The sequence below is a fragment of the Coffea eugenioides genome, chromosome 11 (genome assembly GCF_003713205.1).
Source record: "Coffea eugenioides isolate CCC68of chromosome 11, Ceug_1.0, whole genome shotgun sequence".
Lineage (NCBI taxonomy): Eukaryota > Viridiplantae > Streptophyta > Magnoliopsida > Gentianales > Rubiaceae > Coffea > Coffea eugenioides.
In genome coordinates, this window is record NC_040045.1 from 44,463,617 (window position 1) to 44,487,811 (window position 24,195).

A 24,195-nucleotide genomic window follows, 5' to 3' on the forward strand; every position below is an offset into this window, starting at 1 on the left:
TCAGATTTGTGTGGTTATGATGCTGGCGTCCGGTGGCCTCAGTCCAAGTACGACGGTCAGGTATTCTTTTATCTTTCTTCATTTGGTGTTGAAAGTAACAGAAATGAGATGATCAGATCCTACTACACATACAACTAATCTAAAGGGTGAGAAAATTTTTTAGAAAGAACATAGGCAAGAGTGCGAATTAATCTCGTGCAGAAAGGACGAATACTTATGGAGTGTTTGGTTTGTAATTCTGTAGTTGGAATGGGGAATCAAAATCACGAACCCCGCACCACTCACCCTAATACAAAATAGTCTAAACCACCACTACTAATATCAAAATTCAATATAATTTCATTCGCACAGAGGTCAAAATCAATCAAATTCTCTCTATAAGAGAAACATCACGAATAATTTCAAATCAAAGATAGAAATACAATGCAATTATAAATATACAAGGAGCATTTTTTTCATAACAACCCTAATAATATAAATTTTGTTTAGTCTCTATTCTAATTCTTATCTTTAAATTTTTATTTCTTTATCACTGCCGCTATCTTCATCTCCATCTAATTTGATAATGAAATCATCACTCAACTTGTCATTTGACAATTTTAATTTGCTAATGTCTATCAAAAATTGGAAACAAAAGTGGGTACAAAGAAACTATTTAATAATAATGAAAAAGAGAAAATTAGAAATAGACAACAAGATAGGTAAGCACTGATGGATGATATGTGTGATAATTTGTTAGTAGCGGCAATACATATTTGGTATAAATGAGTTTGGAAGAAAAATAGATGTAGGAGGAAGAGAACAGAAAGTTAAATAAAAAAACTATAGTTTGAATTATTTGTTGATAATAGATATAAAAAAGTTTTAATTTTTTATAGAGTATTTCATTGAGTTGACAATTAATGAAGGGCATCATTGTTTTTTTATCATACCAAAGGAGGTCCTTGCAATTATGTAAATTTTAAAGAAATCGAGTGAAATTGTTGAAAACCTTAGAGAGGTTTCTAAAATTATCCCTTTTTTTAATGGTTAAAAGTATTGTGAAATGAGGTGACATTACATTACAATCTTCTCTCCAAACAATTTTTGAATTGTCAATTATTTCACTTTATTTATACGTTATTTACACACACTGATTTGTTTGCATCATCAACATATTTTTCAAACGCCTTTTTATGTTATATACATCATATTAAAAAAGTGCTACAGTATTTTTTCACAAAATTATCTCAAATAATTTACAGTCCAAACACACTCAAATTTTTTCAGTGTGTGTGTGTGGTTGGGGTAGGTTTTTTTTTTGGGAAGGTTTTTTTGGGGTGGGCCGAAGAAAAATAAACGGATACTCTTGCACATTGCAGTTCGAAGGAAGCTGTTTAGACTCCTTTTGTTTTCTAGAAACACTTCAATTTCTTCTCTTTTTCTTTTTTCAGAAGCCAGTAGTTTTGGAAAGTCCTCCTTCAAACCCAATGACAGAAATTGTTCATCTTGTTCTTTCTCATCGAAATTAAAGTGATCCAAATAATTTTTTAAAATTAAATTAGACAGCAGTGATGCAGTATGCCATGGATCCGGATGACAACTGACGAATCATGCCGTTGAATCCATTTTTCTTTATTGGGGTCAACGGTTGTGCCATTATTGACCTAAGACGTGCATAACGTATAAATAACGTGACCTAAGAAACCTCCCCTGAGGTTTATGATATTTACACTGACCTCCCCTGTGGTTTGAACAATTACAATAACCTCCCCTGAGGTTACTAATCCTTTGCAAATTTAGTCCAAACGATTAAAATATTATTTTAGGGAGTGAAATTAGAATTTTGTACCAAATTTGCCCTTTGTACTACATGTCCAATGAATGACAAAATACTACAAATCAATTAATAATTAATAAACTTTAAGGAGTATAGTTTATAGGCAAATACGCATTACCTATTTAAAGTACCGACTCTTTACGAAAATTTTACTTTCAAATATTTACGCTCAAATACAGATTTGTATTTACTTTCAAATATTTAATTTTTGTTAAATACAAAATCTACCAATCTCTCTTCCGTAAAAATATTAATATAACACTTTTTGAATTTTAGTTCCAAACATTTATGTATTTAATATAAATTAAATGATTCATAATAAAATGTCCATAAAGAGCCAATACTTTACTCATGTAATGGATAAAAGCCATAAAGAATTAATACTTTATGAGCCTTTTTTTAAAAAAAAATATTTAATTTATATTAAATAAATAACCTATCGATTTCCTTTTTGCAAGAATATTACTGTAACATTTTTTGAATTTCAAATATTTACGCTCAAATACAGATTAGTATTTGCTTTCAAATATTTAATTTTTGTTAAATACAAAACCTACCAATCTTTCTTCCGTAAAAATATTAATATAACATTTTTTCAATTTTAGTTACAAATATTTATGTATTTAACATAAATTAAATGATTCAGAATAAAATGTCCATAAAGAGCCAATACTTTACTCATGTAATGGATGAAAGTCATAAAGAATTAATACTTTATGGGCCATTTTTAAAAATAAAATATTTAATTTATATTAAATAAATAACCTAACGATTTCCTTTTTGCAAGAATATTATTGTAACATTTTTTGAATTTTACTTGCAAACATTGATATATTTATCATAAATTAAATGTTTGAAAGTAAAATACCCGTAAAGAACCGGTACTTTAAATAGGTAATGTGTATTTGCCTATAAACTATACTCCTTAAAGTTTATTAATTATTAATTGATTTGTAGTACTTTGACATTCATTGGACATGTAGTACAAAGGGCAAATTTGGTACAAAATTCTAATTTCACTCTCTAAAACAATATTTTAATCGTTTGAACTAAATTTGCAAAGGATTAGTAACCTCAGGGGGGGTCAGTGTAATTGTTCAAACCACAGGGGAGGTCAGTGTAAATGTCATAAACCTCAGGGGAGGTTTCTGAAATTATCCCTAAAAATTATGATGGCTCTTTCACCCGAATTAAAAAAGAAATTGTGAAAGCTAAACTAATGGGATAGTGAATTAAAAACAAAAAAAAATAATTAATTAAATAAACGAAAGGGACAAAGCCTTTTACTCTAGGTCCCTTTGAGGTCCCAATTAAGTCTATTTAACAGTTTTACTATTTAAAGTGGCTTGGCTTTTATCCGCTTCTAACATTTAGCGCAAGTAGCAATACTACTGTTGCTAGAAAAATTTCAACTTAGACACTACGGTAAAATCTGTGGCAACTATTCTCTTCCTTCTCTCCAAAGTTCATTCTTTCTTCCTTTTCTCTAAAACTCTACCATCTAAAATTCATAAAACTCTCCTATGGGAGAGAGCAGATTATTAATCATTTCTAATGAGAGGGAGCCTTTTCCTATAATTATCCCCTTATATTTATTTTCTTTGTTTGAATAAATTCTCTCACACGAGTCCTAGTCATCTCCCTTAATTTTTTTTTTAGTGGGAGTTTTATTTTCTCCTAAAATATTCTTATGAGAGTATTTTTTTTTTAGAAGGGTGAAATAAAAATTTTGATAAATTTCAAAAACTAAATTTGGGAGTCAAATATAAATTTTTTTCTTTGATTTGAAGCAATTTTTATCAAATGACATGCACACAAATTTATTTGATTGGAAATTATTAGGTTGGAAGATACTCCTGAAATTTCAATATCATAATCAAATTTAATTTTTTAGATCTGTTGTATCGTTGATTGTCAAATTTATGTATTTTGTGTCATGTTTGATATACTTGCTGCAATTGGAATAAAATTGTCACTTTTATAAATAAATAAAAAAAATTATTGTGGGATGCTAAGTTTCAAGAATTTTTAGCTAGAGATGACTCTCAGAGTCGTCTTGTCTCCGGTCGCATTGAGAATTTGAATTATGTGCCTAATATTTGGGGAGTGAGAACGTAAAAATAATAATAAAAAAAAGTCCAAATTTCTCGTCACCTCCGTGGAAAAACAATACATAACCAACCACCAATCCCTCTTCTAGAATCCAAACTCACCAAACAAACCGGGCAGCCGAAGGTCCACAAACGCCATTCTAGAAACCGATCATTTCAACCCAAACCAATTTGTGCATATTTCCAACTAAGCCACTTCCCCTTTTCAAGAAACCACCATCCCAAGGAGATTTCTTTGTTTCTGGGTTCTTTCATTGATAAAGACCATTCAAGAAGCCTTCAAGTAACAGTTCCAGCGGGTCAAATTGTTCATACTAATACACTAGTTTGTTAGTTAGTAAAAAACCTATCCCAAGCTATGGAATTTCGATGATGGTAGCGCAAATGCAGTTATTGTTAGGCAGAGGGGGCAGATAGATTTGCCGAATTGATGATGGATGAATCCAATGTAAGAGTTTGTGACACCAAAGGGAAACATAAACAAAGGCATCTTACAAAATCCCATGAGAACAAGTGGACGGGACAGAAACAGCAGCTGAATCCAGGGAACCCCACAACCTCACACCCACCCAAATGCTGAGAAGAAAAAGGGAACACATCAACACATATTTGTCCAGCTCAAAATCCTAATCCCATGCTCCTTTTAGCAGACAAGAATTGACATGAAATAAAATCGTATCCGAATCATATCATTCTCATAATGCCAACATATCATTCTGACTAACATCTGTAATTGAAGCCTGAATGGCTGTGTATGGGTAAAATTACATTTTTGCAACCACACAAAACAACATGATAATTGCTAATCACAAAAAAAGTTAATAATTAGGAAGATGTCCTAACACGTAGATTAGGTTGCTAGAATTTAATCAGTATTAACATGATTAATAGAATTAACGAGGCCGAAAAGAGTATGGCAAGCCAATAGAAATCTACAAGCAAAGGGTGCGGGTAGGCTTTGCCGATTAGGCCCAAAAAATGGCAAAAGCCAACAGAAAACAGAGAAAAACTTGTAGTAAACCATGCGCCTCCAGCTTGCCTAGGGTAAAAAGAAATCAAAAAAATAATTTTTTTTTTTAAAGTTCTTTTGCGCTGCTATCAGCTATCAGCTATTAGCAGTCGGTGTTGCTCATTTTAAGCCTCCTTGTTGGGGAATCAAGCCTTACAGGCGAGCAAGTCGGCGATGAATCTGCTGAAGGCAACAGCAAGGATGATATGGGCGATGATGGTGAGGAAGTGGAAGTTTGTGTTGGTGAGGGAGTTGATGAGAGATCAGATAGCGGGGATGGGGATGGTGAGGATGATAACGGATCATCAACACAAGTCTCTTGCAATTTTCTCTTGCCAAACCCTCCTTTTTGTTTAAGAATTCCATCCTCTCCAAACATGTAATCCTTCAAACGCTTGACATCGGCTAATTTAACTGGCTTTACTATGAAATCTTCAGCGCCTTCTTCCAAACATCTGTCATCAAATAGCAGCTAAACTTCAGCCAACAGAGAATGGCAACTCAAAATGAAAGGAAAATCAGGCTCAGTTATTCATTTCTCTTAGTAGTTTTTGACTTTTTCTTAGCGAATTATGGACCTTAAACAGAAAAAAATAAACAGGTAAGGACATCCCTTGACTTTCTTAAGACTTCATGGTGATGATTCTATGGAATTGTCTAGGAATTTCTGTTCGTGACTCTCAAAACCAGAGAAAAGGACAAACAATGAAAAGAAAATTCTTGATTAGGCAAAATTCCAATACCAACCCAAACCCAACCAAGCAAGGAGGTCCCAAGCCCTATCAAATTCTAGACATTCCAATTTATTGATTAGTTGGACACCACTGACCCCAATGACATGTTATTTTACATCACCCCACCAATCATGTCTCTTTGTTTCCACAACTGGACCAAGAGATGTAGGGAAATGATTTCCTATTCAACTAGTATTTCATCATTTTAAGAGATGCAATTTAATATGACACTGTGGGAAAAAAGTGGTTGTCATTGATTAATCTCAGTCACATTAAGGAGATTTATTAGCTGCCCCAAAAAAAAAAAATGATCCCTGCTAGTATTACACAATTCAAGTCAGATAAATTATTACCATCGCCTAATTAAATAACAAAGGCAATCTTTAAAAGAGGTGTATCTGTAGATATGATTCTTGTACAGTTCTATTTTAATGCGAACTCATTCCAACCAGCACACGAAAAAGTTACTTTTTTAAGTCTAGATGACAAATGCAAACCGCTTATTTGTTTATTTCCAACATGAATAAGCCGGCACAACTTTCACCTAAAAGAACATGATATTCAAAGTCAAGAAACCGCATATGGTTCAGAGATACCAATAAAGCAGGCCATATTTCTACTCTGCCACTTTAACCATCAGCATGCAATCAAGTTATCGGTTTTATTGTGTTCATATATATGTATATGATTTGGGCAAAATCAAGATTGATTTCGTACTTGCTAATCAGATCAACATTTGACAACTCCCTTTTCAAAATTGGTTAAATTCACAGGTAGAAACGTGAAAGTACCTGTCAATTCGCGCCAAAACATTTTCGGATGACATGATCACAACAGGAATTTCTCTGAAAGTAGAAGAACCCTGTTCACAAAATCGAAAAATATGAGCCTATTGACGCAGGTAATTACATTTATACAAAGCTTTATAAAAGAAGGAAGAAAAAAAGAGAACAACGGAAATCAGAAAGATAGGGATGCGAATATATACCTTGATTTTTTTGAGCAGCTCATAGCCAGTCATCCCAGGCATACAATAGTCTGTGATTATCAGATCCACCTTCAACCCCTATAATCAAATCAAGCTAAACGAATCAGCAAACCAAGCATTTAGGGATAAAATAAAATATCCACCTCATATCTGCCACCAAAAAAAAAAAAAACACTGATCTTGCTTACATCAAATCCAACGGAACTCTTCTCCTCATCCAATCCCAGAAATTGCAGAGCTCTCCTCCCACTATCCACAGCTGTAACTGTTTACAATTTCCAAAACACCTCATTAAGATTTTAAACTATAGAAATCCTTAAATCTATCCCTCAAGAAAACAGAGATAGTCGGGTGCCAGAGTTTTATACTGGTAAAGATTGTACCTTTGCAAGATGTAGTCTTGAGCAACTTTTCAATAACTTTTCTATCAACAAGGCTATCATCAACAGCAAGAACATGAACTTCATGTGATCCTAACGAAGTAACCGACAAATCACCAGCTTCCTCCATCCTTTCAGGCCTTCTTCGCCTAGAGAAAACTCCATTTCTAGCCATATTGCTCAGAGCCCAGATGAGATAAGCCACCAAAAAGGTCAGAAAAAAGAGAATGAGAGAGGCAGAAGTAAAGAGTGTTGTTGAATTTGATTCGGTGGAGTTGGCGAAGCTCATAAGTTATATACTCCACATGAAGAGGTCTGATGATGGGGGGTGGAGTATTTGTTAATGAAATGTCAAATATTTTGTTGTCTGAATCAAATATGATTCGGGTCACTTTCTTGGTATATGAATATATGACTGTGTGGCGAAGACAGTTCAAAATCAAATCTGGGAAAATCTACTTTTAATATTTAGTAAGACATACGGCTCAGATTCTGATATCCACTTTGGGGAGCTTGATATGATTTGATCTCCCATATCAAGATACTATGTGGCATGGTACTATGAGAAATTGAGATTTTATCTATTCTCGTGAGATCTTGATGACCACAAATTGATTGGAAGGCAAGGAAAACTGGGTCATTACATGGTAACAATTAACAAAATGACGTGTGTCATCTTCTTCGTAATAAATCTTTCGTACTATTTGCTTTTATGTAGAGGGTGGAAAGTACGTGGATCCATGTTAGGTTTAATAAGAGCTTCCTCGATTTATTTTCGATTCGATCTAATCACAAGTCTGAATATAATTTGACACTTATTAATTTCCAAACTTTTTTTGACGGTGTCTATTGAATATTCGCTAACACAACTAAATCATACTTAACTTACCATATCAATACACACAATTATAATTAATAAACTCCTTATATTTAGATGCTTTCCTAAAAGGGATTGCTATTTTTTAAGAAAATATTTTTATATGTTTTCAAGAAAATATTTTTTCAATTATCTTTTTACATTAAATACATCAAATCAAATCTTAATCAGTGTCCATTGGTCACCGTGAGGTGGACTATAAAAAATATATAGAAGCCATCCTATTTGCTATTTTTTTTCCCCCTTTTGGGCAGCGTATCAGAATGCAACTTTGAGCATCAATTCAATGGGCATAGCCCACGACCCCAAGTGATATGAAAATCTTTAGGATCCCTTTCAAGTATGGTTTGCCTTTGTGACAGACACCAAAAAAGAAAATGCTAACCAGCTATTTGAAGCTGGGATTTATGACGGCCAATTCTTTGAACTTAGCCCACCACAAGGACGTGTGGAGATAATCTTCATATTGGTTTCATTTCTTGGAAATACTTACCCCAACTACAAATTTCAAAAAAGATTTAGGATGGAAGAAAATTTTGTCCCCTATCTTATTCAAATCAGATTCTGGAACAATTTGTCAATATCCCATGAAGATCTTAAAGAAAGAGTAGAACACCAAGAGGCTAATTTGATTTTAATTGTTTTATGACGACTTGGTATTCGTGCGGAAAGTTCTGTAGTGAATTGGGTTTGACCTGGGGTCAACCTCGAGAATTGGACCGTCAAATCAAGAAGTGAGAAAAGTAGAAAAACACACAAGACAGACTACTGTTGTAAACACGTTTACGGAGTCCAGGCGTGTGAAAATTGGAAAAGTAGTGTAGTCTATTATCCAAAAAAAAAAAGAAAAAAAGATGCACAGTAGTCTCTTTTTTTTTTTTTTTGCAGAAAATATTTTGTTTATATTATAAACATATTTTTAACCATCTTTTTATGTGTTTGGAATGTACATTATTTATACTTTATTTACACGCATTGATTTGCTTGCATCATCAACATGTTTTTTAATCACCTTTTTATCTCGCATACATCACATCAAAAAAGTACTATAATATATATTTTTTTCAAAATTATCTCAAATAATTAACTATCCAAACACACTCGGATCCTCACATAAATTTTAACAACATTCAGATCTCAACAAAAGCCATTTTAGTTAGCCATAGCTCATCTCCACTTGAGCATGCTAATTTCCAAAATTACAAATAAAAATAATATTTGTTACGCATTGACTATGTAGATTTTAGTTTACAAATGCACGTGTTCAAAATAGGCTGATCTTATACTTTTTATGAAAGCTGCAAAAATGGAATTATACGCCTATCAACATAAGCAGGATAATGGATTCAATTTTTCTTAAATCAGATAATGCATTACCCATGCACCGAAATTTTTTTTTTTTTTTCTGTGCAGAATAATTTGATCAATGAGATTCCACAACCAAAGACGAATTTCCTATTGTAGAAAAGAACTTTTTTCCAACTGTCTCCCTTTTTGTATTCCTAGGTTTGTCTTTTTATTGCTTTCTTGATTGAATCTGTTTTGTTTATTTATGTAGGAGTAATTAATATTTATTTGTCTCGACGGAACAGCTATTACTCCTATCATCATTTTATTAAGGTACAGTAGAGGAGAGAATCTGTTCAAGAGGTTAACGCAGAATCTGTTTGCCCACAGCAAAAGATGCATTTGCTGTATTCGGGAAACGACTTTGGTGCATGATGATGCTTTGTCCAGCGCCAAAAAGTCACAGGTATTTTATTCCAATATTTGTCTTTGTTTCTCGCTTTCATAGGGTATTTCAGTAGACCAATTACCACCAAACAACGTCGTCCCTCGCGATCAAGAAAGGTTAACAAGTAATTAAAAATGAGGAAATGCACTTTTTAACTTTTTAACCATTGGGTCGTTCAAAAAAGTGGATCGCCAAGGAAGTGGGAAAGCTTTTAAAGATTGATGCTTGTACTTCTGCGTCATGGCAGAGTCCTGTGATGGTGAAAAAACAATCACGCTATAAGCTTGCGAATCGTCCTTGTCAATTTCGATGGAGAATAAAGAATAAATTGCTTCCCAAATAAAGCAAAGAGATTATTGGTATCATGACTTTATATCTATGGCTTTGAAGTAGCAATATATAGGCTATAAGTGAGTTTTTTGGATATTTGTTTAAAATTTTGCTGTATTTTATTATAGAAGTTGTAGAAAAAATTTTTGAAATGTATAAATTTTTAGATATTTTAAAGTGTATAGTTTAAAATTTTTGATAAATTTTTTGAAATTACTGTAGTTAGAGTTGTTAAAAAACTTGTACCAGACAAAATTAACCAAAAATTTGCTTACTAACAAGGCCATAAATTTCTAAACGATTGAATTGCCAGCAGCAGCTAAGAACCGTATCTGCATGGATTGGTGCAATTCTTACTCATCACATTTCTGCATCCTAGCAAATGTCTACTTTTTATGTCTACAATTGAAAGTTTTCTTTTAACAACCAAAATATCAAGTTCAATACTGATTGATTTATTGTTGTTGTTAATGGGCCTAAAATTCATCAATTATCTTTTAATACTTGTATTAGTATGATAAGTGCTTCGTAGAAAATTTTAAAAAATGAAGAAAATAAAGAAAGGAAGGTGTAAAAGTGAGGAACAAAACAAAAAGAAATAACATGTTTTGACTCGTTTCACGCTTTGCTCGCCAAAAAAGAAAAAAAAAAAAGGTTTCATGCGTCATTTTTTCTTTTTCTTGTCTGGTTGGAAGCGAACCTTTTGAATAATGTCAACGATAATTATTAGAGCTGTCACTTTATTAACATAAATAACTGCTTTGTTCAATCCAATGAAAATTAGGCACATAAAACAACAATGTTCACAAATCACTAATTAAGTGATGATTTAAAAAAATAATAATAAATTTTGGTCTGTCGTCCTGGCTAGCACAACTGTTGGCATAAGTTTCGTTTCTCCAGTTGCCCTCTGATTAAGTAATTTTTGAACCATGACAAGAAGTGAAAAAAGAAATAAAGAAAATTGCCTGCTTGGACTCTGCAGATTTTTTATGTTTAATATCTTTGAGTGTTTAGAATATTAAAAACGTGTTGCACAAGCACGAGATCCCAGTCAACGAGGGAACAATTCGTCAGGAGTCATCCTGCTGACTGACCACCAGTGGTCTTCTTCTACACGCTCGCTTTACTGCGATTCACAAGAAATTGCTTCTGTCCATTTATTTAACTAAGAAAATCGACTTAAATTGGTGCAACCATTAAACAATACTGGTATACTGTTCAGTAAGAATGAGCAGCCAAAAATGTGATAAATTATGTCGCATTTTTATTCCTAAAAAAGTTGTCAAAACCTTTTTTTTTTCACCTCATACGTTACATTAAACAATACTAGTATACTGTTCAGTAAGAATGAGCAACCATTAATTTATATGTTTTATTTTTTTGTTATCAAATGCGTATGGGCATATTAAAATATTAATTACTTAATTAGATTATTAAATAAGGGCTAAATCTGTTTTGAGAATTGAAAGCTCAAATAAGATTTTTTTTATTATTATAACATAAATTAGTGCCATTTCCGTATCTAAAAAAGCTAGAAAATCATAAACAGCAATCCGTGCAGAAGACAATTTTTTTAATATATAAGAAGATCAAGGTTTGATTGTTAATGCTGGCTTGATCTCCATGATGGCAAATCTGGGTGTGGAAAATAAAAAAGAACCGCGGCGTGGAGCTAGTGGAGTTGTATCTGTGAAGTTAGAATCGGTGGGTGAATTTATTTATTAAATTAAATAGTGAGATATATCTGTGGAGGAGGAGGAGGAGGAGGACAGAAGGCGAAGGTGGGTAATAAAGAAGGAAGAGATTTGGGGAGGGCAAGGAAATCTTGAGGCGGGGCCACAGCCACACGACAAATCTCCTTTTTAATTTAAGGGGCGTTGGACTGTGGCTGCGATTTTAATATCTCGGACAAATACAAAATCAAATCTCATGAGATCGGGTGTTTTGGGGGGGTTGAGGTGATGGGGCAGGCTGCGATTTGTGTTTCCCAAGATTGATTTTTTCCTTCCTTTTTTCCTCCTTTCTTTGGCGTGGTCAGACGAGATGAGATCGCCCAAATTGAAATTCTTGGCGTTCGTTGTGCTCTTTAATTCAGTGCTAATCTCACTGCTCGTTTTGCAGCTTTTCTTCACAATTGCCACTTTGCCTGCCACGTGCCCTTCTTTACTGTTTAGTACTATAGCAGTACACCACTTTCACATGAGAGGTTAATTTTAAAAGAACAAATTATTCGACTAGTAACTAAACTTTTTCAATAATCAAAAAATTTGGCTGTTTAATTATTAATAATGTATTTTTATCTACTAAATTATCAAAGATGCGAATTTTAGACCACTTCGTCTAATTCTATCGTTAACTCTATCAGAACTAAGGATTCGTACAATTTAATAGACATACTATTAATAATTAAATCCAAGGATTACATTTTATGGTATTTTATTGGACGGAGAACATTATTATTGGCACAAGCATACCAAATAAGGGAGTTTTTTATATTGAAAATGTTATAGGGCACTCATTAGTCAAATCCCTTTTCAAGATAATTATGAGTACGTGTATTCACATAATAAATTTAGTGTCTTAGTAAATGCTCCTGACGTGCTCGTTAGAAAAATCTTTTGGGAAAAAGTTCACTGTCCAAACAATTAGATCGCTAATACACATGATCTACCATTTAAAAATCGCATAAATCACATATATTAACTTCAATCAGTTTAAGTCATTTCTATGCCTAATTTTACTTTTACTAAATGGAAGAAAGCACTTTGTGACTCCTATTTATTGTTAATTAAAGGAGATGTGTAAAAATTTGAAGGCCACAAAATAGAGTTCATTGTTCGTCGCGGCTTGATCATTGCATTTGATATCAAAGTCAATAATGCTCAGTTTATAGAGCGATCTGCTGGCTGGCTATAACAGTAATGCTATGAATTATGTATAACAGGGATGAGAAATTTTCAAATGGAGGGAGAATGTAGTTGAGTTATGAAGTTGTATAAAAGCAATCTGATTTGAATGTCCTGATGAACATTATATTGATTATGAAGGTGTATGGGCCGATTCGATTGAGAACCTAATTCCAACTGCTTCAATTCAATGGCATGTGACTGTCATTAAACAAAAAAGCTCAGTTTATAGTAATACTGGCCAATTAAAGTTTACACGATAGGACCGATTAGCAAATTATATCATATTTTTCTACTTCCTAAGATTTATGTCTGAGTTTATTATTATGGTCACACAATGTATTTTGCATGAAAATATACTTTAGTAATGTCCAACAATTTTAGTTATACCAAGGTGGTAAAGTAGGGGAGTTCTACAATACTTTTTCGAGTATCATATCGTTACGTATCAATATATCGTGTTTAAATGTACAAAAAGAAATATCAGATCTTTGACAGTTTAAAAGTTTAAATTATTAGATGATGCGGGTATTAAATTATTATAATCACGGGTATTATACCCAAAAGGATGACAGAATTTCCCAGCAATGTAATCAATCGACACATAACCATCTAACTCTAGAATCACTTAATTAGAAGAACTACGTTGACTCTGTCAAGCCTAGAAGGTGGAGTTCAACTCTCCTCTCTCCCAATTCTCATCAACTGGTGGCCTATGCTTAAGTTCCAAGATTATTGTATATAAGATGAAACTAATATGTAAATGCATTATTCATGTTGTAAAGAAAAAAAAAAAAGACTTGGCAATCGGGTTACAAAAACATTTGGTCCGCCACTGGTTCATTCATGTCTTTCGTTGTATTCTTCACTTAATTAGTGGAGACAGAAATTAAATTAATGATTTTCCAGGTTTTGACTTGTTGAAAAATAACACGTTTGACATGTCAAAGGTCAACACCCTGCCATATAATAAATTAATGTTTAGCAATATTATTTGAAAACTTGAACAACTATTAGAATCAAAAAGCATCTGAAAAACGCGTTAAAAACTTATATATGATTTATTTTCTCAGTCAGCAAAAGAGAAGAAGATATGATTCCATTTGCGGATAGCAATTTGGTCCTGAATGGCTGAACAAAACACAAAGTAGAAGCTACATCAAGTTTTGACGTCTGTGTATGGTTTTGCATGAAAGTTGATAAAATTGAAATTGGAATTACTACGTTTTATAAAAATTCACGGTAGAAAAACCTCATCGTCATGGACTAATTACCCTACTTGAAATACCACAAAAATATTTTTTTTTTTGCCTCTTTTATTATTGTTATTATTTTTGAGAAGGGCTAAATACGTTGCACTTTTTATTTGGAAATGTTATGGCTGAAGTGCCAGAGACGAGACAATAAAGCAACAAATTAATTACATCAATTAAATGTAACTGTTAAAGACAAGACAACAGGATTTAGTGCAAAGGTAACTAAGATGCTGAGGCACTTTGCAGTTGGGAACGTATAAATCGAACCATCTCAATGTCAATTTGTCTTCAGGGTAAAGCCTAAAACTAAGTTGAACATCGAAGCTACAACATTACATGGGTAAACTGACTTCACGGTGGCTTCATCCTCGCAGCTTCATGCAGTTTCCTTCGAGCCTGGATTTTCCAAATTGGCTCCGCATTCGGCTTCTGACGAAGACCCATTTCCACAAAATCAATTCCACCCTCAGCACCACAATGTCCATGATTGGACGTAACTGGGGTAGTCCCAGCAGCTGAGCACGATGAGAATTCGCACACGCCTGCCAATACTAAAGCCTATCCAACCTGCTAAGGCTACACCTCCCAAGCCCGAACACAAACTCAAACCCAAATCCAAACATCATCCTCCCCGTCCCTCTCATCCCCACCACCAGCTTCATGCCCATCCCCCTTATCCCCATCACAAACATCATCCAAAAGCACCAAAACACCATCCTCCCTCCCACCCTCCAAAGGTCCACCAAAAGGCCCCAGCTCCCAAGACCATTCCACCCGAATCGCCCAAGTCTCCTAAGTCACATCCACCAAAGACGCCCTTCTTTCAAGACCCATCCACCAAAGCCTACTTCTCCAGAGGCCCCTTCCCCGAAGGTCCATACCTCAAAGACCCCTTCTCTCAAGTCATTACCTAAAAATGAGATGATAACTAATAAGCAGTGCATTATTGTAAAAGAATAGAGAAAATGCTCTCAGATAATTAGTTTGAATTTAAGCTGATTCTAGAGTTATTTATTAATTTTTTGTAATGGGAGAGGAGAGTGAGATTTAAGAAACAAAAATGAGGTAGGAGAATTTAAATTTACAACTGCTAATTCATAGCAGAAACTTTTACCACAAGCTCCTTTGAGAGGAGTCCTTCCTATGATGTTTATCGCATAAGTATTCAGTTACAATAAATCAAGCACATGATTTATCCTGCACTTTTTTTTTTTGGCCCCAAAACACTACTGCTATTTTACTAGCCAAATGTTTCTATTTCAATTGGAATATAGTATCATGTTTCACAAATTCCAATTCGCAAGCGACTTCAGAAAAAAGTTTTCTTAATTTTAGAAAAGTTGTAACAGATTAAACCATCATGTCAAAAGAGATGATCAGTTTGTTTTGTTAAATCTTATGATCATTAGTGTAGTTTTGTTGCTTATTTGTGCTGTTTAATTTATTAAATGTGAACTTTTTGAATAGTGAAATGTGCGTATTAATTATTTTTATTCATTTACTAATATAATTAATATACATATATATGGAATATTTATGAAATAAAAGTTTCATCTTTCTTTTTAAAGTACTTTTTCTAATTGGACTAATTTTGTTATAAAAAGGCCTTAACTTTAGGAGAGGTTTTTATAATTTTTCAAATTTTAGGGGAGGTTACTGAAATTGTCAAAAACTTTAGAGGAAGCTTCTGAAATTATCCTAACTCGGTAAATGAACCACAATATGGATTGCATTAGTTATATCCGTCCATTACGGATGATGGTGATACATGTGATAATATTCAGGAAAAGGTTCATGATGATTCAATTTTCAATTCCTAAATTGACTCTCTTTTTTTTTTAACCCTTTTCCTGACAACCTCTTAATTGACTTTAAAGAATCCTAATTTACACTAGTAACATCAATCACAAAAAAAAAATCTTTTTTTTTTCAAACAAAATAATTGAGAAAGGAAATTAAACTCAAATAGTTGCTACTTGCTACACATCAAATAATTTTCTTACAAATTCTACAATAAATAAATTACAGTAAAAATTTATACAAACACATGAAAAAATCACATGCCAAAGAGGGCCAATGATTAGGACAGCAAACTCCCCACGCCCCAGGACGAAAAGTAAAAGAAAAATTAATTTAACAAAGAATGACAATATTTATCAGTCTTCTCCGACAACGCCTAGGAAGAAGATTCTTTTTGCTGAAACTATTAAATCAATCCCCAATTAAATCCCTAATCCGCCAAATTCCACTCCCAATGATTCAAATCCCGAATTTTCGCGATTAATTTAACAAAATTCCACTCAAAATTCAATCTATTTGAACAACAATAACCATGATCAACTACCAGAAACTGTGGGTAGTGAGCTTTATATTGATTTTACGGTTAGGGTTTGGGGATGCTTTTAAAGTGCCCTTTACGGTCAAAGATGTTCTTCCAGTGTTACCCCGGCAGATTTCATGGCCGGTGATGAACAGTATCCACAGTGCCGTGGATTTGATGCCGTCTTACCTTGGGTCGCTGGCTCCCCATAATGGGTCAATTGACTGGAAAGGTGCTTGCTTTTTGGACAACAAAGCTCGGGTTGAATTCACCGGCTCTGGCGATCGCAACATCGGCGGCGCCGTTATTTATCTTTCGGTCTGTTCTTTTATGTTGTGCATCTACAAATTACGGAATAAATTTGTGATTTACTGGTTTTTTTTTCATTTGTGGCTTATGTTTCTGCAGAATCTGTAATTTTTAAACTGTGTTAGCACTATAGGTTGAGGATCAAGATAAGGAGAGTATTTGAGTAATTGGGTTTAGTAACTTGTAAGCTAGTACTGGTGGAATCACTGGAAAAGTTTCATTTTTTTTAAAAGACCAGTAAGTCGTGGAATTACTGGGAAAGATTTATACTTTTTTTTTTTTTTTTGGAGAGTGGAAGGTGCTTGAGTATAATTTTCTTGCTGCTGGCTTACTCTGAGGGACAAAAAGACTAAAGCTAGTGCAATCTGTTCCAGAGAGTGGAGAAGTGAAAAGATTTAGATGATTTTTTGTGTTATGCTACTATAAAATCTCATGATCATGTTAGGACTTGCAGTTGTATCCATAAATTGTCTTAGCTGCTTTAACTGGAAAAGAATGGTAATTTCCCGAACATGAAAGGTGCAATTGTTTGGTTAACATTGTGGTGAAAATCACATGGCATATAACTCGGTAAAGACCAAGTGAAGAAAAGATGGAATAGCTTCCTTCTGCCTCCAATAGCTTTTGGTCTATGCTTCCTTTCTTACAAGAAAATTTTCGTGCTTCTTTCTGGAACACTATATTATATTTTCAACATAATATGATGCTAACCAGATTTCTCTCGTTTAGGAAATGTATTTTTCTTTGGAAGTTTTGCTAGTTTAGCATTTTTTATTGTATGGTCTACTGTGTTGTTTTGCTGTGTATTCTTCGTTATATATATTTATGTGCGTGCATTCTTCATTAGATATATTTATGTGCTTAATTTTGATGTTTAGCTCATTTTGTTCACATCCATTGTGTAACTGCAGACTGGTGAAGCTCAGAGCTGGACATGTATGGATCTGTATGTTTTTGCAACCCCTTATAGGATTACATGGGATTACTATTTTTCTGCTCGAGACCATACTTTGAAAATAGAATCTTGGGAGGAACATGCTGAAGAGGAATATGTATGTGCACTCTGGATGTTTTAAATTGGAAAAGACCTGCTTTTTACTCCTTATACCTTGTAAAGTTAACTTGTATCAAACATTGAGCAGGTAAAGCAGCATGGAATTTCTGTATTTCTCATGCCCTCGGGAATGCTTGGGACGATGCTTTCATTAGTTGATGTATTGCCACTATTCTCTAATACGGTTTGGGGCCAGAATGCTAACCTAAATTTTCTAAAGAAACACATGGGTGCAACATTTGAAAGACGTCCTCAGCCATGGAGGGCGACTATAAATCCACATGATGTTCATTCTGGTGATTTCCTAGCTGTGTCAAAGATCCGTGGTCGTTGGGGTGGTTTTGAAACACTTGAGAAGTGGGTCACTGGTGCCTTTGCTGGTCATACATCAGTTTGTTTGAAAGATGAATTGGGTAATCTTTGGGTGGGTGAATCTGGACATGAGAATGAAAAGGTATGCAAAAGACAATTCTTATTTAACAGGCAGAAATAAGGGAAATAGTAGGCCATGGAGACTCATGGAAGAACAGTGTGTCTGTTGGTAACACTTTTACCCATTCTAATGTGTACCCTTTTGTGGTTACATAAGTGGCATCATGACAGAGAGAGAAATGGAATCCTCTACGCTTATTAAATTCATCTTAGAGAATTAAGAAATGTTTTCATGGGTGTCGTCATCTGAAATCTGGCAATGAAGCCACTGTGTTTTGTTTGTGCAACTCTAGAGTGCACAGCTGATTAACTTAATGAGGTCATAGTTCTTCATCCCTGAATCCAGAATTTTAACCTTATAGCATCGTTCCAATCTAATAAGAAATTAGACTTGTCAGGGAAGCATTACCTTGAAAAACACTCCTTTTTTTTATAGTGTATATCAAGCCCTATTTAGTTAAAATCCTACTTCAAAATTTATGTTCTCGGTTACATGAAGGAGTACCCTTAAAAGCTTGATGTCACCAATTGTCTTGTCAAGATTTTGTCTCTGGTTCAGGTGTTTGAGTCCGAATATTTTGTTGTATATTGTACTTATGTTATGCCGGAGCAGACCCTGTATCTAAAGGGCATGATTGTGTCTTTGTACTCGACCATTCTGACTATATATGAATTGTGACATTCTTTTTATTTAGTCTGTCTCAAAGTAATTTCTGGGTTTTGTTGCAGGGAGAAGAAGTTATAGTTGTTATCCCCTGGGATGAATGGTGGCAATTGGCACTTAAGGATGATTCCAATCCTCATATAGCTTTGCTACCCTTACATCCTGATGTTCGTGCCAAGTTTAATTCTACTGCTGCTTGGGAGTATGCAAGGAAAATGTCAGGCAAACCATATGGTTATCATAACATGATTTTCAGTTGGATTGATACTGTAGCTGACAACTACCCACCGCCTCTTGATGCTCACTTGGTATGCACATGCATTAACAATATTCTTTTTCTTTTGTTTTTAAGATTTTTGTGTTTAAATATAATCATACTCAATACTAGTTAATTAACAGAATGGCACATTCTTGAAGTTTTCATTATGTAAATGTTTCTGCATAAACAATTGTGACTGGTAGTAGAAACTTCTTGCTCATTTCATTTGGTCTTATAAGAACACTATATAAAAATCTTCTCTCTCATTTTGAAATGAATAAAGATAATGATGGAAGCAATGATATATTGGTGAACTTTGCACCTCATTAGCTGGCTTTATGCAGGTGATGTCTGTCATGTCTATGTGGACTAGAGTGCAGCCAACTTATGCTGCAAATATGTGGAACGAGGCTCTGAATAAGCGTCTTGAGACTGAGGTGAATCAAATTTTATTTTTTTTAGATAAGTTCTTGATCAAACTGTAAGGCTCTGACTGTGCAGTGGTGAAATTAATTGAAAGCATTTTAATTTTGCCTCGTGCATCTTCTTGACTTAACCTGCTATGCAGCGGTGCTTATGGACATGACATGTCTGATTTCTGATGATCTTTTCTTGGCAGGAGCTAAACTTGTATGAGATTCTTGCTGAGACTGAGAGGCGTGGATTAAGCTTTGATCAGCTGCTTACAATTCCAGAACAAGATGAGTGGGTATACAGTGATGGAAAATCAACGACTTGTGTTGCTTTTATTCTGGCGATGTACAAGGAAGCTGGAGTATTTGGTCCTATTGCTGACTCTATTCAAGTAACCGAGTTCACTGTGAGTATTTAGGCTAAAGTCTGGGCATTTTGTCTTCATTGCGAAGTTATACTCTTGTTATGATGGCTTTTTGCCCTTACAGATTCGAGATGCCTACATGCTCAAGATTTTTGAGAACAACCAGACACGGCTTCCAAAGTGGTGCAACAGTGGTGATGACATGCTCCCGTTCTGCCAGATTCTTGGGGAGTACAGGATGGAATTGCCACAGTACAACACTTTAGAGCCATATGCTAACATGAATGAGAATTGTCCTTCGCTACCTCCAACTTATCAGAGGCCTGTTCGTTGTTAAGACTTCAGCTGTAGCCCGTATTTATCTGTGTTATTCATATGTAGTGACGTCCGCGGAAAATGCTTTCTCCTGTCGCTCAAGCTTTCATTATTTTTATTGCTTCATGTGAATGCTCTATGTGCTGTTCTTCCTCGGTACTTACTGAAATATCAACCTTTGTACATAGTTTAGTTGGATCACGCTCTTCACAATTAGGATTGGTGAACGTATTTATCATCGACGGAATAAGGGTCTCGCTCTTTCTTAAACATTTAGTCTATTTTCCATTTAAAGGTTGCCATATGAAGTTTACAATGGAATTCTTCGTTATTTCCAGAACATAATGCTGGAATTTAGGATGTAATGAAGGCATATAAACTGAATATATATCATAGCGATGATAATGGTAAAAGATCTGCTACAAGCAGGACTTCACGTCAAAACACTGTTGTGTCTTCAAATGACTTGATTATGCATCTCCATCCCAGATGTCGTCAATTGTCTTGTAAGGTCCATGGGGTGAAGTGTAGTCTATCCCAAGGCAAGCTCTGCCCTGTGGGATCTCAGCTATCTTCTTACATGCATCAGCGTTCAGTTCCCAGTCAAAAATGTCATGGTTGTGCTGCATCCTGTCCTTGTTGAAGCTTTTGACAACCACCCCAATGCCTTGCTCCAAAGCCCATCGCAGAGAAACCTGCAAGCTCTTTATTCTAAATCAAACTATGGACTTGCAAAAATTTTGAGGAATTGATAAAACAAACTGATAAGAGTGAATGTGTGGGAACCTGAGCAACAGTTTTTCCTCTGGCCTCAGCTATTTCTTTTAGCACCTCAGACTCCATAACCCTGTTAGTTCCATAAAAGGTTCCTACAGCTCCTAAAGGAGCATAAGCAACTACAACAACTCCATTATCCTTACAGAACTTTATCAGTTTCTTTTGCTGCCAACATGGATTCACTTCAACCTATGACATCGAATTTCAACAGTTCTTTTTCATCATCTTTTTACCTTAGGTAAAGAGGACATTTCTCTTGAATAACTTATCTGCGGGTCTATCTTAGAAACTTACTTGGTTGACAGCAGGGGGAATGTTTGCAGTGTAGAGGGCATCGGCGAGCTTCTTGCTGGAGAAGTTGCTAACTCCAATGGCTTTCGTAAGGCCAAGTCCCTGGCACTCTTCCATGGCTGCCCAGACAGCCTGAAAATCCAGAGGACGAAAGTCCTCTTTCTTTATGGGATACTCGTATATTCCTCGTTTAGAACTCACTGGCCAGTGTATAAGATAGAGGTCAATGTAATCCATCTTCAATTTCCTGCGCCAATTGGTAACGAAAAGCCAAATAAAGCTTTTAGATAGCCCACAATTTGTCCAACTATGAAAAATTTTGTGCTCAAGAAATTTATTTTAACCAAATGGAAAAATTTCCATAGGTAAAACGAATTAGGAGTAAAAAGATGTGTTTTACTGTAAAGTTTTCCGAATAGCAGGAACAACATCTGGTGCATGAGCATCACTACACCATAGTTTAGATGTGATGAAAAGCTCTTCTCTGCTTTTAATCAGGCCTCTGTTGATTGCCTCGATGATGGCTTCTCCTAGAGGTTGTTCCGAGTTGTAAAGAGCAGCTGCGTCAAAATGCCGGTATCCCAGCTCAATGGCTTGAAGGGCTGCCTGCTTGGTGGTTTCGGCGTCTACCGGGGGATCAGCTGCAGTTCCAAATCCCAAAACAGGCATTCCCCTGACCTCAGGCCCGAGGCTGATTTCAGGCATAGCCAAAATTTGAGACTTGTCAGCCATCTGGATGATTGACTGACGAGAAAGAGATTGCACAGAAATGCATTGTTCCTCTTCAGTCAAGTGTTTAATATTTTAGACCGTGGACCCGCTAGTGGGTATATATTAAAATAAGTTACCGTCAAACTAACGTGTGTGCTTTTCTTAATCAAACAAAGAGATGTGTTTCAATGCACTAAGGCTACTATTATAGCAGGCAAGGCAAACCACAGTGTTGTGCGGCCCAGCGATAACTGCTGAGGATTTCTTAGGGGGTTTGCAGTTTGGTCCGTTTTAATCAAGAAAAGGAAAAAATTCCAGAATTTGAGGGTGAACAAAAAACTGATTTTGCACTAAAAGTCAGATGATCCACAGAGAAGAAACGCAAGCCATGCAAAGAGCTAGCGAATAAGATGAGCGTTTTCACTTTTCAGTTCATTTACGTTACAACAGTTACAAAAGTTTGGCACCCACTCTCTCTCTCTCTCTCTCTTATTGTGTAGCCTAGGGATCAGACTACAACAGAATATGCTGACACTATTTGGAAAGATCTTTAGGATGATTGCTCCCATCCTGCAACTTGGTTTTATGCAATTGTCTTGTTAAATTCTTGGCAAAACTTCTCTAATGCATTTATGCAATTATTAGCCAATCAAAAAGACTTGTCGCCTTAGTTGATTAAGGCAGTTCTTTGGGAAGTCAATTACAAGTCTTGCTTTCTCGCGAGGAATTTATCATTGTGTGTTGTTATATATGAAATGTAATTAGTGGTTTTCTGTTTTGTTAAGGTAAGCTGTAACAAGTAGGATTAGAGATCGATAACCTAGTGCTTGGTCAAAAAAAAAAAAAAAAAAAAAAACCCTTAGCTTAGCTTGTCACATTAAGTAATCATATGATTAAAGTATCATTGATAAAAAAAAAATTATTGATGCCTAAAAACTGACTTTTAGGTGATATATACCAGGTCTGCTGGGAAAATTTATTGATCATTATCACTTTAGGCGAGAAAATTTGAGATTTCTACATGCTACGGCATATCCAGCATTGAGTTCTACCAGATAAAATGGAGGAGTTGATCACGATTGCGGAATTCGCTACTGCTAAAGACAGTGATAGGTGGAATTTTGGTTGTCGTAGGTAATGGTTTCGCCGGAAGCTTCTTCAGTCGTCTCTCTGCACCGGTGTATGTGCAAGTGCAACATTGTTTTTTTCATCGTTTTGCACCGTTTAAATTGATGTGTCGGGGCTTGAATGAATTAGTTTTCATTGCCACTCGAAGGAGTTATTATTGTTCTACCCTTGGCTTCGGACAACCTCATACGCAGTAGCAGCGACACCGGCACAACCGCACCGGAAACACACGTAAATATACAAACTTGGTGTCAAAAAAGATGATCAAGCATTCAAGCACTAGTGTTGACAACAATCAAGAACTCTTCTGTCAATATATTATCCTAACCTAAATAACAGAAAAAAGTAAAGAAAATCCACTATGATGTATATACTGTGATAAATCAGAGACATAAAAACATTCATAAACACGAACATCCCTGCCTTTACCGTCTCCTGCTCTTTGAGGCACCTAATTCCTTTGTTAACTTTAGTATTCTGTGTTTTAGTGCTTCATTCTTTAAAACCTGCTACGGGTCGAGCTTGAAATATTCATTAATGGGGAGGAAGATTAGTCGAGTATTCCATTTGATTGTAGGTCTAATTAATTGATTAATGATTATTTTCCTCCATTCTTTCACTTACAGGGAGCATTCATCAAAGTATATCAACAAGGTGATTTTTGTTTTGTTGACAATTTTCAGATCAGGATCCAGGATCAAGTCCAATGTTCACTATATTCATTATGCAGCCATGTAAAATTTTATCCTTGGGCACCCACCATGCGCGGCGAGGCGTAGAAAAACTGGTGAATATGCATAAATTCTCAATCATGTACTCCAAAATGGTCAGCATGGATGGGCAGTGTTTGGACCACGACTTCCATATGCAAAGCCACAACTTCTGAACAACAGCAACTAGGCATTTTAGACAATTGGAATTGGCATCTGATTTCTAGCTGGTTTTGGATAAATGTCTAAAGAACAGAAGGCTTCTCTTTACGAATGACACTCAAAAAGAAATTAAAGAA

General features: G+C 35.0%; 3 protein-coding genes across 3 annotated transcripts; 1 reads left to right on the top strand and 2 right to left on the bottom strand.

The window, feature by feature from the left end:
• Positions 1–4,628: 4,628 nt before the first annotated feature.
• Positions 4,629–7,422, bottom strand: LOC113752962 (two-component response regulator ARR5). Its single transcript, XM_027297029.1, has 5 exons — positions 7,045–7,422; positions 6,850–6,926; positions 6,662–6,739; positions 6,465–6,535; positions 4,629–5,394 (listed from the first exon to the last, which is right to left on the bottom strand). Exons 1-5 carry the CDS (start codon positions 7,328–7,330, stop codon positions 5,043–5,045), a joined length of 864 nt encoding a protein of 287 aa, XP_027152830.1. The 5' UTR covers positions 7,331–7,422; the 3' UTR covers positions 4,629–5,042.
• An 8,875-nt stretch (positions 7,423–16,297) lies between these two features.
• LOC113754195 lies at positions 16,298–20,477 on the top strand. The gene is made up of 7 exons (XM_027298550.1): positions 16,298–16,786; positions 17,689–17,829; positions 17,920–18,285; positions 18,993–19,235; positions 19,531–19,623; positions 19,806–20,006; positions 20,089–20,477. The coding sequence occupies exons 1-7, from the start codon at positions 16,481–16,483 to the stop codon at positions 20,299–20,301; spliced, it is 1,563 nt and encodes a 520-aa protein (XP_027154351.1). The 5' UTR covers positions 16,298–16,480; the 3' UTR covers positions 20,302–20,477.
• Positions 20,478–20,650: 173 nt separating this feature from the next.
• Positions 20,651–22,079, bottom strand: LOC113752682 (non-functional NADPH-dependent codeinone reductase 2-like). Its single transcript, XM_027296765.1, has 4 exons — positions 21,748–22,079; positions 21,351–21,594; positions 21,066–21,245; positions 20,651–20,974 (listed from the first exon to the last, which is right to left on the bottom strand). The coding sequence occupies exons 1-4, from the start codon at positions 22,077–22,079 to the stop codon at positions 20,750–20,752; spliced, it is 981 nt and encodes a 326-aa protein (XP_027152566.1). The 3' UTR covers positions 20,651–20,749.
• Positions 22,080–24,195: the final 2,116 nt, after the last annotated feature.

Bases quoted from the DNA above. Each gene is read 5' to 3' on its own strand.
- LOC113752962 (XM_027297029.1), bottom strand. From the start codon at position 7,330: ATGAGCTTCGCCAACTCCACCGAATCAAATTCAACAACACTCTTTACT. The intron at 6,927-7,044 runs GTACAATCTTTA...AATTGTAAACAG, and splicing joins CAAGACTACATCTTGCAAAG to TTACAGCTGTGGATAGTGGG. The intron at 5,395-6,464 runs GTACTTTCACGT...ATTTGATGACAG, and splicing joins GTTTTGGCGCGAATTGACAG to ATGTTTGGAAGAAGGCGCTG.
- LOC113754195 (XM_027298550.1), top strand. From the start codon at position 16,481: ATGATCAACTACCAGAAACTGTGGGTAGTGAGCTTTATATTGATTTTA. The intron at 19,236-19,530 runs GTATGCACATGC...GGCTTTATGCAG, and splicing joins CGCCTCTTGATGCTCACTTG to GTGATGTCTGTCATGTCTAT. The intron at 20,007-20,088 runs GTGAGTATTTAG...TTGCCCTTACAG, and splicing joins TTCAAGTAACCGAGTTCACT to ATTCGAGATGCCTACATGCT.
- LOC113752682 (XM_027296765.1), bottom strand. From the start codon at position 22,079: ATGGCTGACAAGTCTCAAATTTTGGCTATGCCTGAAATCAGCCTCGGG. The intron at 21,595-21,747 runs GTAAAACACATC...CAATTGGCGCAG, and splicing joins GCTATTCGGAAAACTTTACA to GAAATTGAAGATGGATTACA. The intron at 21,246-21,350 runs GTAAGTTTCTAA...TCGATGTCATAG, and splicing joins TTCCCCCTGCTGTCAACCAA to GTTGAAGTGAATCCATGTTG.